Genomic DNA, 17,191 nt, shown 5'->3' on the forward strand with positions numbered 1-17,191 from the left:
CTGCTCAGTGGAAGGGAGCACTTGCCTTTTACCTGGGCGTGCATTTATGTGTTAAAAACATTTCCTATCAGTCCGAGTTTTAAGTGAGCATTGAATAATGTTCTTTCCTTCAAGGAGAGACTCTGCCTCTTTGGGCATCTACCAAGGAATTAGCCACACTCCCCCATTAGCAAGGCTTGGCCTTGAGAGCAGTCATATCACAGAGGTTTTTCTACAACAGCAAGTGTCTCCTACAGTCCCGAGTCACACTCTACTGGCATCTCAGTTTTAATGTTGGTTCAGAGGATCTGGTTAGAGCTTGAGAAAGCCTTATTTTGGTATTTGGGGCCTTTAACAGCTCTTTTTTTATCACCTGTTTACCTTTGTAGCTGGAGTTTTTGTTCTCATTTCATTGAGTAGTAGAAATCAGGGATAGCAAAAATTGCATCATGGCCAGAGTTTATTTGAATTAATTCTAGCAGCACCTAGGTAGAGTTGGGTATAGGTTAAGTCTGAAACAAGTTAAATTTTTTTACTGGGAAATTGGTGTGAATAGTCCTATTTTTTAGAATCGAACTGAGTCGTAGATAGGGTAAGAGCATTGCCTAAAGTTACAAAGTGGACATTAAATACAAGTGTAAGTGACATAGAAGATTATGCAATTCTCTCAGCAAAGTAATTTTCTCATGCAAAAATTCTATCTGAAAATTTTAAAAAAGATGCCAATACCTCTCTAGTATATATATGTAGAGATATAGATAGATATAGATATAGATATAGATATAGATATAGATATAGATATAGATATATAGATTTTAAAGAGAGGAAGGGAGAGGGAGAAATAGAAACATTGATGAGAGAGAAACATTGATCATCTGCCTCCTGTATACCCTCTACTGGGATCAATTTCACAACCTGTGCATGTGCCCCCTGGCCAAGAATAGAACCATGACCTCATGCTTCATGGGCCAACACTCAACCACTGAGCCACACTGGCTGGGCTTCAATAGTTTTATTGTGACCTTAAGCGACAACATGTATAAAGCATTTGACATACCGTAGGTCCACAGCCATTGGTAATTATATTATTATTCCATTATTATTGTCTGAGAATATTGGACACAAGCCTACTCTCTTCAGAAAACTGTTATCTCTTAAATGAGAGCTTCCCACACAACAAAGGACCCTGGAGAACAAGGACAAGCTGTCACATTCTACAAACTAAAGTGTCAGCGAAGTGAGAGTTGCCACACCTGCCCTTTTGGGAGCGTCCTCCTGCCCTTCCCAGGGAAGGCACTTCTCTTCCTGTCGGTGAGAGGATGCTCTAAGCAGGCTGTGGTTCTGTAAGGGCCATTCACACAGTTGGAGCCCTTCGCAGGCTCAGCTGAGGCGCGCTCCCCTGTCCACCAGCCAGCTCTGTCACTAATGCTCGTGCCCCCGCCCAAGGATGGATTTCACTTCCCAGGCTTGGTTTTCAGAAACCTGGCTGTGCTGCTGTAAAGACTGTTCAGCCACAGCTCACATGTGTTCTAAGTGCTTTCCGTCCCTTTCCCTCTCCCATTCTCTCTCCCTCACACATGTATATGCATACGTAAAGCATATATGCCCATGCATGTATGCACATATACATGTACATATGTTCTCAAGTGTCTCTCCAGATCAAACAGCACTCCTCAACTGCAGGCATATGCCAGACACCTGCTCCACATCTACACTTGTTGCCTCGTTGAAATCTCAAACTGAACAAAAACCTCAAATTGAAATTATTATCTGCCTTTCTCACTTTGAAGGCACTATTTCTCAAAACAAAAAATGATCTATTTGCTTTCATTCAGTTGCTTCAGTCAAAAAATTTCTATTCTTGATCCTTTTATACCCCTCACACTCTTCTCCCCGTCTGTCAGCAAGCCTTCTCAGTTCTGTCTGGACCCAGGTACTGTTACAATTTCTGATACCACAGCCCTCATCCAAGCCATTATCACCACCCTCAGTCTAACAAATCTCTATCCTCCCTTCATTTTCTTATGGCCCATTTTCCATTTAGCAGCTCTTTTTTAACAGGTAAAACTGATAGTGTCACTTTTTTTGCTTAAAACCTGTGTTAGTTTTTAATTTCTGTGTGATAACTACCCTCTACACAGAAGTCTTAACACCATATGGAGCGAGTTCTGTTTCACGCTAATGCTTGTTTAATATCTCAAACACATCACACCCCAGTTGGGTTAAGACTCTGTGAGAGGAGGAAGGTGAGGTGAGATAAGAAATGCGGCTGTGATGAGTGGGCGCTCATGAGGATAACGAAGAGGCTCTCGGTTTTATGCAGACAGCTAAAACGGGAAGGCTTCAGAGCCCTGAATATGACTTTTTATCAAGTCAATAAACTTGCTTTTTCACACATTTGAGCCAGGCATGCAGGCCGGTGTAATTTAGCTGAGCAATAAGAAAGCTCATGACAGCACTTACAGTTCTGCTGAAATCAATAAACCAGGGAGCCGGAGATCCATGTTTCTCCAGCAGCCCCACAGGCCATGTTGTCTGGAAGTGAACAGTCTGAGGAAGGAGAATGGGAGCTAAGGGAGGAATTGTTTGATTCTTCATTAACTCAAGGAAACACAGAAAGGCACATTTTTTTTTCTTCCACACAAAATCATACAAAATTTTCTCTTTATTAAATATACATTATTTACAGTTTAAATCTTTCTTCTGTACAACAATAACCATAGAAAACAAAGAAATCTAAGGCTAACTTTTATTTTCCCCATACAGTGTATTAAGACATGTTACATGGGTTACAAAACTGGTGGAAAGAGGCAACATCACTTGGGATTCTGTTTTGAAAAGAAAAATAAGGAGGTCAAGAGGAAAAGCTAGTCTCCGACAGATCTACAAAGAGAGATGACCTGTTGTCTGCTTTTGCCATAAATTGAGTATGACATATATATTTTTTGCAGGAAGTTGTTTTGAAGTTTATTGTTTAATTGTTAACATTAATCCCCCTATTCTTTCTTATTCCTCAGAAAGGACTTCAGGCCAGTGTGACATGGATCTCCCATCTGAAATGGACGCTTCAATGCTCTGTCAAAGAGACCAGCAAATCACAGGCTGTGGATGAAATCTGACCTCTTGACTACTTTTCATAAATAAAGTTTAACTGGAACACAGCCATGCCCGTTTGCCTACGCATGGCCGCCTTCCTGCACAACAGCAGAGGTGAGCTGTTGCAACAGAGTCTGTCTACAAATCCTAAAATATAGACTCTCTGTTTCTACAGAAAAATCTTAACTGACTCCTTACCCATCATTCATGGAGGCTGAGCCTCAGCTCCCCCTCAGCCAGCACTCTTGCTCCCAGAGACCTTTGGCTTCTTCCAGTTGACTGATGGAAGTGACAGCCTGGGCTAGCACAGGTCACCAGGAAGACAGGAAACATCCAGGTTCAGAAGGAAAGTGCTTGTTTGGACCTCACTAAACACAAAGTCCCTCACACAATATAACTATGCCATTTAAGCAAGGTTTGATATTTCTGTGTATTTAGATAGAATAGGGTTATACAGATGACACTGCCATTCAAAGAGAAGAAAGTATGCTAATATTTCCTGTAAAGCTTTTGGGACGGGGTTGGCCATAATGGAAATCTATGTCTAGGTAGATGTCTATTAATATTATCCCTTAAAATTTCACTGAATGTTTATTTTATGGGTCTTCCAGAGATTCTCCAGGGCACTGCGATGCTACTTTTGCATACACAGTACCCTTACATGTGCTCTGAGATTATTCTGGCATCTGAGACAGGGAAGAATATGATGCTAATGAAAATAAGAGAAAATTTAATCCCTAAAACAATTAGCTTCACTTTTGTTCATGGCTTGGGACTACTCTCCTAATTTTTTACTATTATTTGTAAGAGTTTTCCTGTGTCACCAGGGAGGATTGAAGAAAACAGTATTCTCAGGTAATGTTAGATGGTGGGTCCCTGACTTTCAGGAATAGAGCGGGCCTACTTTTTTTTTGTCATTATGATATGCCCATGGATTTCAGGACTTCAGGGATTCCATCAATGGGGTTTCCAATCAGGATAGATCAGGAGAGTGAATTAGGATTTTTCTGATCATTTCATTTCTTTAAAGTTGTATCTAGGTACTCAATCTAGGCACATTCGATCATACGGTGATAGCTCTAAATTTTCTGGAGAAATCCTGATGAAATTAAAATCATGAAAAAAGAGATGTGGTTAGAGTAGGGCTGGGAACTGTCAACAATATTAGGCAAAGTGCAGTAAAGAATTATTCATGCAAAGCCCAGGATGTTGCCTCTTTCCCTAATGTTTGAGCCAATGATCAGAACGTACTAAAGAGGCTCCTGAGTTGGGAGCCAGAAGAATGGGAAGAGCTGATGCCACTAGTCCATGGTGGATTCAGTGGCCCTCTTCACCTGGGACAGCTACCAAATTTTGCCACACATTCCTCCTCAACATGTTCCCAGCAGCTGTGCTCAGAACATCAAAACAACTGTTGTCTTAATTCTTGCTCATGTCTGCTCAACCACTTCATGGACTTTCTATGCTATAAAAGATAGACAACTAGCTTACAAAGTACAATATTTCACTAAAAAATGTGCTTTTTTGTTCTTTCTCAGAGTACCTTAGTGCAAAATAAGAGAACATTTACTTAAATAGCAAAAGAGTAAAATATTAAAACCTTATATGATGGTTTCAAATAAATGACACCTCAAAATGGAATGTGTGCCTTTCCCTATTAAACAGATACATGTATAGAATGTCCTGAAGAAAGCGTAAACAGCAGCCCTATTTTTATGAAGTGTTTGTATATGTGTGTATTTGCATTTTTATTCTTTCTAGGAGGTTAAACTATATGGAATTATGAAAGCATGATAAAACCATGGACAACCAATATCTAAAAACTAGATGGCTTAACAAGTGTGCAGGTGAGGGAATAGGAGGAGATGTTAAGAACAACTAAAGAACACTGTATGGAAGTAATTCAATTACACTTTGTTTCTTTTAGAGAAAACATTTTCAAACTGCATGAGACACATGAAATAGCATTCAGTTGTGCTCAAAATATTCTGAAAGTTTTGAGTTTGGTTTCAACTTTTTTCATTAATCACTTTTGCATCTGCAGGAAAAAGGGGCCCTCTTTATTTATTGGGTCAACTTATGAGCTTTAGGAGAACTGAAGACTAAATGCATCCAATCATTTAGGTTTAGGGAAAGTGCATCTCAAATTCCCCTGTTCAGGCTGGTGTTACCAGGTGGTTTTGTTAGAATGTAGCTATGGGAGAATTCAAAGAAAACCCAGGTGTTGGTGATCAAACTGTCAATCCTTTTTATAAGAAACTACAGTCCCAGTGCATGAATTCATGCACCTGTGGGGTCCCTTGGTCTGGCCTGTGGTATTGGGCTGAAACCAGCTCTCCAACATCCCCCGAGGGGTCCTGGATTGCAAGAGGGCACAGGCCAGGCTGAGGGACCTCACTGATGCACAAAAGGGGCTAGGGAGGGACGCTGGAGGTTGGCCAGCTGGGGAGAGACTGTGGGAGGGCTCCAGGGCATGTCTGGCCCATCTCGCTCAGTCCTGATTGACTGGACCCCAGCAGCAAGCTAACCTACTGGTTGGAGCGTCTGCTCCCTGGTAGTCAGTGCACGTCATAGCGAGTGGTTGAGTGGCCTTAGCATATCATTAGCATATTATGCTTTGATTAGTTGAATGGATGACCAGACACTTAGCATATTAGGCTTTTATTATATAGGATAATTCCAATGGTCTGGTTCCTATCTTTCTGAACATCTTGGAAAAGACTCTTTCCTTACAACTCCCCATGCTATTCTTCTAATTGAATGAGCTTTCTGCTGAGGAGACATGTGTGACTCTCAGGATTGGAAAAATTCAGCTGGAGCACAGAGCTGAGACCTCACTTAAATGGACAACAACATTTAGTCACTTATTTGCTCAAAGATACACTTCATCTGGTTCTCAGAGTGCTCATCAGGACAAAAGAGAGTTTAAGAGGAGTTGGAGTACAACAAAGACCCTTAAAAGAATCTGGAAAAGCAATGACATGCAATAGTCCTAACTGGATGTTAAAGAAGAACTAATAAAAAGGAGGAGGGAGCAGAAGTGGAGAAGAGGGTTCCTAAATTGTCACTTAGGACTGGCTGATGGGAAAGGGGCTTTTCAGAATCCCCCAACCAGAAGTGAATAAGGAGAATTCAGCCTCCAGATATACTTTAGAGATATCCTTTTTGCTGCCCTGAAAGATGAATTCTGTCTCCCCCTGCAGGAACATATCTGCATCAATATGTATTTGCTTTGAGGAGGAGAAAAGCAGCTTATTGAAGGTGAAAGTAATAAACAAGAAAAAAGATTACAAATATTTTCCAGAAATTTGCCCTTTTCTGTTGTTTTTGTGTTTTTAAGTCTCTAGCAAGAGATTCACAAAAATAATTGTGCAGTAACTTTGTTCTACATTCTATAGCACGTTATGCATACCCTACTATAACAAGATATGCTTGTTACAACAAAATGCGTTAGACTTCAGGCAAGCACAAGGTGTAATTTATATTTCACACCCAAAATCTAGCCCAGCCCCTGGGGTACTGAGCATTGAATAAATACTGCATGAGTGAAGAAAGAAAGAAAGAAAGAAAGAGAACAATCTAGTTCTTTTGTTCTGGTCCTGCTTTATGGTGGCCAAAAGGGTGAAGTTGGCTTATTACCATGCCTGTTAATATTAAAGAAAATAATACCTATTTTAAAAAGCAGCCCCAGGATCCTTAAGATAAATCTCTCATATGCAGTTGAGAGCAAGTAGAAGAGGCTAAGCTATTCATAAAAATATATCTAGAGAAGTGACAAGTCTCTAATTCTCCAGATGAATTCTCATAGAAACCCTGGCAATCTAACTTACTGATACAATGAATGATGCAGTGGGTGTTAAATATGCTATATGGTAAACAGATGTACTATTGCTTGCATAAATATATTTGTTTGGTGGAAGGATATCAATGAAATAGCCCCCTTAGAATGTGAAATTAGACAGGTATTTTTGGTTTTACTGTACGGTGACCACATTTGATTAAAATATTTTTTGTGCGTAAACAGCAGTTAACAAAGACTGAAGGTTAAAGTGGAGACTTATGGTAGTCCAGTTGGCCAAGGAAGGCATTCAGAAAATGTGATTACTGAAGCAGGAAGGATGGTAAAGGAGGGATTAGAAAGATTTCAAAATCCTTTTTAGAGTATAATTGTTCAAAGATTGAAAAACTCACACAATTAAGAAACTGCACAAAACGACACGGATTGTGGTACCACTGAGAAAAGACAGGCAGAGTTGGCACTATTTCTAACTGAAAATTGAGTTTTCTTTGGAGGAGGCAGCTCACTTGCTGTCATATGCATCTAGGACAGTGATGGCGAACCTTTTGAGCTCGGCAAGTCAGCATTTTGAAAAACCCTAACTTAACTCTGGTGCCATGTCACATAGAAATTTTTTGATATTTGCAACCATAGTAAAACAAAGATTTATATTTTTGATATTTATTTTATATATTTAAATGCCATTTAACAAAGAAAAATCAACCAAAAAAATGAGTTTGCTTGTTACCTCTGACACGCGTGTCATAGGTTTGCCATCACTGATCTAGTAAAAGAAGGTTTGCTGAATTTATGAAATAATCCCTCCCTGTAAAGGTATTTCTTCTGCATCCCTGAGACTCTCTTCTAAGAGTGGCATGCAGAGTGCTCTGTCTTGTCATTTCATTTGTCTTCAGGCCTGGGATACGTAGTGTGTGGTATATAGAGTCTACATATGCAGGGAGCTACACTGGCAGGTTCTCAGTGGCAAGGACGGGGCATTGCACATTCTTCACCCTGCAGAACGGCCTATGATCATATGTATGTAGATGAGAAAAGCAAATACTCTACATTGGCCTGACTAGTCCTCCACTTCTTCCGTAAGCACTGCATCAGCAAAATATCATCCTTGTTTTTTCCAGCTTTATTACTCACACCTTCCATTTCATTATCAGAGAGGCTTCAGGCTAAACCCACTACATTTCATAGAGACTTTTATCTCCCGGGACAAAGGACTGAATAGCCTAGCAAATGGATGATTTATACAGACTTTTTATAGAAATAGAAAACTCAAAAGTAAAAGTGGAAATAGGAAAGGACAGGGCAGGAGAAAACAGTATTTAAAGATCTTTCCTCCTATTAATAGATCACTCATCTTATTAAAGTAGAAGAAAAAAAAACGGTGCCTTTGTTAGAATCACATTAAAACAAATTTACTAGCAAAAAGATATAATGGAAGTGATGAAATGATTAAGTAACAGTTCGGAGAAAATTTCAAGGAGAGCCTGTGTAATTAGAACATCTTAAAGTTGAGAAATAGATTACAGACGAAATCCTTACACCATGTTCTCTGAGAGCAGAGTTTGAAAAGTCCGAAAATCAGAAGCCAGTGTGTGCCTCGCTGGGAGCCTCCTCACGCAGGACTGCCTTAACACTGGGGACGCTCACTAGGGACAAGGTGGACAGCCCGCTCTCAAGGCCGGGAACAGTGATGCGGTGATTGCTTCCCCCATTGAATCTGCCTTGTAAAGAGAAGCAGCAAGAACGCTCCACTTCTGTGCATCATTATATGGGCTTGCCCACATCCTGGAGCATTTATATTGCTTCCCCTTACGTTTTTCTCCAAGTTGGCCCAGAGGCAAAGGGTGAGGGATATTGCTGCAGCAAAATGACCAGCATTCCTACCTCCACCTGGTGAGTGAGCTCAGATGCCTTCTCGAAGGAATGATTGTGTTTCTTCGATGCTTTGTCATCAAAGAGGAAAAGACTAGGAAATCTGTCACCACCTTCTCTAGCACATTATGCCTATAAGAGGATGTGTGTATGTATGTGTGTGAGTGTGCACGTGTGCAGATTTGAAAATGTGATGTGCTCCAGAGCCCAGGGGTTGGCAGGAGGATTGGCTGTAGCCAGTGCATCCTGAACCTCCTAGGAGCTGGCTCCATGGACAGGGCGGTCATCACACTTGCTCTGAAATATACAACCTGCATCTACTTTCTTCACAAGATGTCCAGTGAGTAGATGGAGGGGAAGAATTGTGTTTGGTTGGTATTTTTCTTCTTTTGTGCTTTTTTTTAAAGCTAAATTAAGATGGCTAAAGCTCGTTCATGGAACCAATTTAAACTGTTATTTGAATGTTTTATATTTCAGATATATATATATATTTAATAATCCCAGAACTAACCTCGCTAACATTTCTTATGAAGGTGGCTGAGGCATTTTTGAAGTTATAGAACATCTTCCTAGCAGCACTCTTCCTCCTCCTCGTGTTAAGCCCCTATTCCCATGCTTCCTCTAATGTTAGGCTGGAGTATGCTGTTCAGTGTGTCGGCCCCGGAGAGAGTGGTAAGGCAGGAACACAAGGACAGCTCACTGCAATCAGGACCCCTATGTTTAAAAATACTCAGGGGATAAGAGTCAGAGTGAAAAGAGGTTATGAGTTAGGTCAATGGGATTCCTATGGTACAAATATTAACACAAAACAATCCTCTCTTGTTCCTTTTAAAATGGCACTGAAGGAAGTCAGGCCTCTAGCATATTCTTTCCTACCCTCTTTCCTACCTTCTTTCCTGTTCCCTGGTCAGAACAGACTTGAGATGGGGAGGACGTCAAAGATAGCTGATAATAGCTAAGTCAACCTCAGGTTCAAAGGAAGCCTGCTGGACGGATGGCAGCGAACTGAAGGTGCATCTGAGAAACGAATACAGAACTGAATATGCACACGTGCACATGTGTCTCTTCCTTGTCTAGAAGTCAAGTCAGTCTCGAGTGACCATTACCAACACAATAGGTTTGTCAAAGAGGAAGACAGTGGCCATAGCTGCCTGGTCTTCTGGGCTGGGTCAGGGGTAAATGCCATGGTTGATGCAGGTATGATCCAAAAGTAAATGGGGAACAAATAAGAAAAAGAAAAGGACCAGAATTAAGAGACAGAGAAAGAGGAGGAGAAAAAATTAACAACAAAAGAGTATTAGTTGACCCTGTAGATTTTCAAATGAAGTATTCCCGCTTGCACTCGCTCACTGTATTTTGCAAGTCAATGTCATTTCTGAAGGAACTGTCCAAGTTTGCTGGGTATTCCTTCTCCTTTATCTGGTTTGTGCGATGTGACTGCTTATGCCGGTAAAGGAACCGCACCATGATGCCGACGATGGAGAAGATGATGAATATCACCACCGCGATTACTCCTGTGGAGAAAGGGGGCGATGAGAGAAAAACATTGTCACAGCTCATCCACTCCAGAGAGATGATTCAGTCAGACAAGGAAGCCGCTTAGGAGGAAACAAAAGAAAATAAAACAAAACAACAATAAAACTCTGCCACAGGCCCAGAAATAAAGAGCAGCTGAAACACCTTCAGTCTTCAATTACAAAAAGCATCCTCCTCCAGAATAGGGAGAAAGCCAGTTTTCATCAGCGGTTGTATTTAATGGACTAAGATTGCTATAAAATAAATAGACTAGCAAAATATTTTATTGAATTTCTTCAAGACCCTCTTTAAACAATGTGACAGAATCAGTTGCAATTAACACATTTTTGTCACCTTGCAAATAAGCATTTTATAACTACTTTTGCATCCTAGGAAATAATATTTAACTATCTCACATCACAATAATGCTCTCCTGATGTAAAAGTGGTGATGGTATATGTGTGCTTTGCTAAAATGTTTTATTAATAACAAAATGCTTCCCAAACATTTAGGGCATTCCTACCCTGCTCTGCATGCTTCCAGGCACAGGTTAGCTAGAGACGGTATGCCTCTGTCCTTCGGAAACGCAAAGACAGCTGAAATGCAAGTTTCTGCCCAATTGTGTCAGATTCCTCCTGCTTTGCTTGTTTGTGATTTTACTGGACCTACTTGGCAAATCGCCCTTGCTGACCTCTAAGGGCTTATTTCTATCTTTGCCAGGAAGCCTCGTGGGATATGAAGAGCAAAGTCAGCAAAGGGATATTAGAAATGTGGACACTGCCACTTTTAAAAGGAGGATGTGTCTACACGGGAATGGAGGTTTCTCAACATTAACATTTGAAAACTATTTATTTTTTAAGTTATTACAAATATTGTTGAAATATTAGTATGTAACCTTCTGTTTTCCTTTAAGTAGGATAGATATTGGTAAAATATGTTTATTTAACAAAGTTATTTTTGAACACCCTGCATTGTGATTTATGTAAACAGGAACTTTAGAGAGTTAAAAACATTAAATGCATATCCCCTATGGATTTTTATCAGAGCTGAGGCCCTGATTAAGACAGCTTACCTTTGAAAATAAAGCATTATGTAATATGTCTGCCACGCTTTTAGAACCAGACAGAGTGAAACCTCCTAAGTTAACAAACCTATGAATGAGATGGGCGGTGGGTGACTCCCAGGAACAGTGGAGCCTTCGGAGGTGAAATACAAACTGGCTGCTCCTCCCGCACGTGCGGGACTCAGAGTGGGAGGCCGCGCCAGCTTCCGAGAGTCCCCTGGGGTTGGGGTGACTTTCTTGCTCTTACAGATACTTACCAAAAGATGTACACAGGTGGGAAAAAGTGAGCGGTCACAAGCCTTTTCTCCACTTGTCAAATGAGAAATTAATTACAGGAAGAGAAACAGGCACCGAATTATTTTCTCCATTCCTTGATGCCAAGCTACAATCAAGTTGGACTCTCTTCCCTGATGCAGAAATTCATGTCAGACATTTTAGGACCTTCCTTAAGGAGGCAGGTTTTCTTTCCTCACAATCCCACTGCGATGCTGTGCCTTTGAGCTCCCACAGCTGTTTGCACTTCCCCTCAAAGCCCTGCTCATGGCCTCTATGTTGTCTGTTTATTCGGCCTGTCCCCCACCAGACCAAGAGCTCTTTGAGAGCAGTGCCCACATCTTTCACCCTCTATTTCTATACTGAGCACAAGCCCTGACCCAAAGTTGGGGCTCATCAAATAGAAGTTAAATCAGTGGCTACTGCCATATTTTAACAGAACCCCACCTAATTGCCAGAGGCAGTGGTCCTCAGATGGAAATGAATTTAGTATCTCACAGGCATCTGCCATTAAACAGGTTTGGGAGGCAATCTGTGTTGCAAGACCCAGATGGAAAAATCAAGACTATTGGAGGCTGCAGAAAGCTGAGGCGAATGAAAGGGGTTGGGAGGCCAGCAGGCAGTGAGACAAAGGGAAGCCAAGGGAGTGGGGGAGCTAAGCTGACCTCATAGCAGCCAAGATCTGCATCTGTACCGTGTGCTGCTGGATCGAAACTACAGTCTGAGGGCTTCACATCCAGCTCATTAGATCCAACCCCAATCACTTATGGAGCAACCCAACAGGATGCAGCTTCCCCCATCTGTCTACCCCAGTATGGCCCTTTCCCATGTGTAATTTTACTGGTTTGCTTTGCTTGTGCTTCAGGAAAATAGACACCGGGATGAGATGAATACAATGCACACTGCCTGTCTCTAAGTAAAGTGTCCAGCTGTTGAGTCAGTAGTCAGCTGCCTGAGGATCAGGGCGGGGTGCATCCGTGGTGCATCCATGGAGCTTCTGGTGCCATACAGCACACAGAACTGTTTGTGAAAAGGCTCATGGACTTGCAGGAACAGTGGGGTCCTGGGTCCTGGATGGCATTAAGGAAGGATTCAGATACACTTCTCCAAAGTACAGAATCACTTGAGCCTTTTCTGCTTTCATCAACAAAGAATGGTTTACCTCCAATGACAGCCGAGTCACTTTGAATTGCATTGGTGAGTGGTTCCCGCTCATCTCTCTTCCCAAATGGATCTGAAAGAAGTAAGAAACAGGAGCCTTCACTCCTCACTGAAAGTCCTGGGAAGAGGACTATTGCACGGAGTTGGGATGACACACCTGAGGATGAGACCAATTGCTCTCAAATGATGGTGAGTTGGGATTTTGGGGAAAAATCAAGCAGACATTCATAAAAAAGCTTTTGAAACACATACTTAATACCCATAGTTATATGACCTGGTAAGCTTCTATGTAATTTGTAAGATCAGTGGTTAAAACAGACGATGGCAGTACCTTGCCCATGTGTGCTGTGGCCTACTGCTTCCCTCTTGGCCTACCCTCTGTGTTTGGTTGGACAGTCCCTACGCATGACAATGAGGCTTCTCACCTCAAGCACACATGCCCCTCTGCTTCTACTGCAAGAGGACACTCAGCGCATTGACAGGGAAGGACAAAAGTGCTGAAGAATTAATATCTCAAACCCTCACTAAGGAGAGGGGATTTTACTTTATGGATATTAGCATACACGGGATAAGGAAAAGTGCACTGCATTTAAAAGCACATATATGTGGGTTTGAGTTACTGCTCTGCCATTTGGTCCAGGGACATTGAGCTAGATACAAGTTTACATAATCTGCAAATGCATTAATAGGTGACACTTATTAATAACACCCATACATATGCATAGAGTACATGTGAGATTTCCAGGACCTGTAGCATCTGTCACTATGATCATTTAATCCTTAGAAAAAGACGATAGCATGAGTACTCTTTATTTTTCCTGTTTCACAGATAAGGACATTACATTGATGCCAATAATTAACTTGTCCAGAGTCCTAGAGTTCATTCATAGAAGATTTGGAACTAAATCAGGGCTGGCCAACTGTCACATTCGGGTTCTTTCTATTGCACCTCATTGCTGCAGGAAAATGCAGAGATCAGAGTGAGCAGGCAGCAAAACTCAGTCCTTTCTGTGCTGATATTTAATAACTTATTCAGCAGTTGATTACCACACTAGATTAAAACAAATACCAGGGACACTTCAAGACATCCAGGATGATCATGGATATGACAAGATAAAATAGGTACTTTACGGAGTGTAAAACAGATGTATGTGTGGATGAAAGTGCTGTGGGGCTTTCCTATATTAAAAAAGTAGGTTTTAATCACATGACTTGTATTAGTCAACAGCCAGCTTGCCTTTCTGAGCCCTAAACTCTTTAATCCTTAGAGGAGCAGCCATTTTAAACAGTAGTAACTAACATATGTCTATTTAGTAATATATGTAAATATGCTTTTAGTTCTAAGTACTCATTGTATTAAAAGTAGGACTACATTAATATATATGAAAATTACCCATGAGAAATCAATCATACTTTTTAACCACGTATATTCATACAAGATAAGGAATTGAGTAATATTGATCTTTAACCTGGAAGCTTTTGAAGACATCAAAAGTAGTGCTACTGGTGTAAGTTCCACTGGGTATTCTCTTGTGTACCTGAGGAAGAATGCACTGTAGTCACTGCATTCACATCCGAATCCGTCCCAGAGCCACAGCTGGCTTCTGTCAGGGCTCCTTGAATGATCACAGGTGCGATGGTCGCGTGGCGCAGAGCTGCCTTCAGCGGTGCTATGTGGTTGTACTGGACTGAAGACAGGCACCCAACAAAACCCAGGCTGTTTGCTTTAGCGACTTCAGAATCTAATCCGACATTCTCTGCAACATAAAAGACAAGGGCCTTTCTTTTTCAAACTATGCTCCATATCTTCTTTTAAAAAAATCTTTATTGTTTACATTTTATATTTAATATTATTTTGTTTTAGTTTCAGGTGCACAGCTTAGTGGTTAAACGATCATATACTTTACAAAGTGATCTTCCTAGTATTTGCAGTACCCACCTGGAACAATCCACATATATAAAAGGCTAACATGCAAAATGTCCCCTCGGGAGTTTGACCAGGAGACTGGGAGTTCGATTGCTTGCTATGATGTGTGCTGACCACCAGAGGGTAGCGTGGAACTAAGGGAGGCCCCAGTCAGCAGGTGGAAGCCAGAAGGCCACGATAGGCCCTGGTTGCCAGCCTGGCTTAGAGACCCTACCCATGTACAAATTTCCTACACTGGGCCTCTAGTATATATTTATAATATTCCCTATGCTATACTTTACATCCCCAAATATTCTGTGACTGCCAATTTGTACTTAAACTCTTTACCTTTTTTTACCCAATCCCCCAGTCCTCCTTCCTCTGGCAACCATCTTATCTTCTTTTACATAATGCCTGAAATCACAGATATTACCTTATTTTTGAATTAGGGAAATCACCCCCTATCTCTTTCTATGTCCTCTCCCCAAACTCTCCTTCCACTAAAGCATCAATATATCAACCACAGAGTGTTAAAAAAAAATCCTGCTAGGGCCATCTCTGCTTTGAATAATTTTTCAAACTTTCAAATTTTATTCACATATTTTATGAGCTGTAACAAAGACAATAAATCTCTTCTACACTCTATATGTTTTGTAGAATGTATATCATTATGTCCATCACCATTTATCAATGAATACTGGTAATTAGTTCAAACATACTACAATGCTCATTACAACATTTAACTCAAAAATATAGAAGGACATAAGTGAAAAGAGGCAGACAGAGATTATAAGCCAAAGTGGTCCTCTCAGAAGTTTATCACATTCAAATGTGCTAAGTGAACTGTGTAGATGGACCTTCTCAGTTCTGTCCATGGTATTCATTGGTGAGCCTGGATTTTCTAAAACAGCATTCAATCTCCCAAAGTATCTTTGAGTATTTATAAAAGAAAAAGAGGCAAACATTTGCGACTCACAGAAAGACCAATGTCTCATTTTCTTCAAGGTTTGTAGTAAGATTACTCAGTGGCCCATTCTTTTTAACAGGAATCATTTGAACAAATTGCTATGATGGAATCACATAAAACTATAATACACAATGAGCCTTTTTTGTCTTGAGGTGTAATAGTTTTGACACTCCTAGATGTTTCAAATAGTTATTTTATTATGATGATTTATTTTTTAAAATATATTTTTATTGATTTCAGAGAGGAACGTAGAGGGAGAGAGAGACAGAAACATCAATGATGAGAGAGAATAGTATGACAATTTATTTTTTGGAAGAGGGCAGAGACTTTCCTCTCTACCATTATAGATTATAACACTTCAATTCATAAACAGTCAATGAGTGCTTCCCTGGATTTCTAAGCAAGCATTTTGTTGGCAGCATTTAGAAAAAGATGCAATAAGAATATGGAAGAAAATGAGAAATCGACATCCCTTAATTCTTTTTCTAGTTTTGCTCTCTTTATACTCTCCCTCTTTAAGCACAGCATATTGGTGAAACAATCATATACTTCACAAAATGATCTCCCCAGTATTTGCAGTACCCACATGTAAATATCACTAACTTGTCATTCTTCTTACAGGAAAAAGGAAACAAGCCATGTGAATTAATGTGATATGGCCATGTAACAAATTACCACAAACTTAAACTAAACAGCATAAAGCAACACACATTTATGATCTTATATTCTGTAGAAGTCTTGACATGGGTTTTACTGTACTAAAATGAAGGTGCTACAAGGCTACATTTCTTCTAGAGTTTCCAGGGGAGAATGCATTTCTTTGCCTTTTCTGGATCCTGAAAGTCACCATGTTCCTCAGTTTATAGCTGTCTTTTTCTACCTTCAGAGCCAGCAAAGTTCTATTTGTTGTGCCTTCCTTCCATTACATCTACAAATAATTCTCCTATTTTTTCCCCCTCTTCTATTTTTAAGGACCATTGCAATTCCACTGGGATCACCCAGATAATCTTGGGTGATTACCTCATTTTAAGGCCAGCTGGTTAGCAACAGTAAGTTTGTTTGCACACTTAACTCCTCTTACCCTTGGCCTAACACATTCACAGGTTCTGAGAGTTAGGACTTGCGTGTCTTTGTGGGTCATTATTCTTCCCACCACTCCAGGTCTGGGATTCTGTGAGAACTCTCCAGGTATCCTGCAGTGTTGGTGCATAGTCATTACTTACTACTGGAATAATTCATAGGTTTATTTCTCATCATAGCTTTAAATGTCGTCATCTCATAAAAGATTTCTTGGACAGTGTTATGCAACAGTCTTCCAGACCAAGAAGCTTTAAGACTGGGTGCTATTTGCTGAATGGCTCCAAAAATCAATGTAACCAGCTGTAATTCAGAATGCATGGTAGCTACTGATTGACAGTTATCAAGGGATAGTATTATAGAGCAGAAGTATGTAGAGGAAGAGGTCAAAGGAAAGTACAAACTGGCATGACGTTTTGCTCTGTAGGATTTGGAAGCAGTGGAAAGGGACATGTCATTGTAGCTATGCCTTGAGAGTGTAAGTTA

At 40.6% G+C, this 17,191-nt stretch overlaps 1 protein-coding gene across 2 annotated transcripts in view; it reads right to left on the reverse strand.

The window, feature by feature from the left end:
• Window positions 1–2,619: 2,619 nt before the first annotated feature.
• Window positions 2,620–17,191, reverse strand: part of CNTNAP5 (contactin associated protein family member 5) — an 857,999-nt gene continuing 843,427 nt past the window's right edge. The window contains exons 22-25 of one of the 2 annotated variants that reach the window (XM_070423164.1): window positions 14,294–14,512; window positions 12,757–12,828; window positions 10,081–10,257; window positions 2,620–9,921 (exon numbers count right to left, since the gene is read on the reverse strand). In XM_070423164.1, the coding sequence (XP_070279265.1) occupies window positions 9,866–9,921; window positions 10,081–10,257; window positions 12,757–12,828; window positions 14,294–14,512 (524 nt within the window). In that variant the 3' untranslated portion in view covers window positions 2,620–9,865. Of the gene's footprint in view, window positions 9,922–9,971; window positions 10,258–12,756; window positions 12,829–14,293; window positions 14,513–17,191 lie in introns of those variants that run through there. The other variant, XM_070423162.1, reaches the window with a different exon arrangement.

This window comes from Myotis yumanensis, unplaced genomic scaffold, assembly GCF_028538775.1.
Source record: "Myotis yumanensis isolate MYYU_CA2020_CCGP unplaced genomic scaffold, mMyoYum1.0.hap1 SCAF_8, whole genome shotgun sequence".
Classification (NCBI taxonomy): Eukaryota; Metazoa; Chordata; class Mammalia; order Chiroptera; family Vespertilionidae; genus Myotis; species Myotis yumanensis.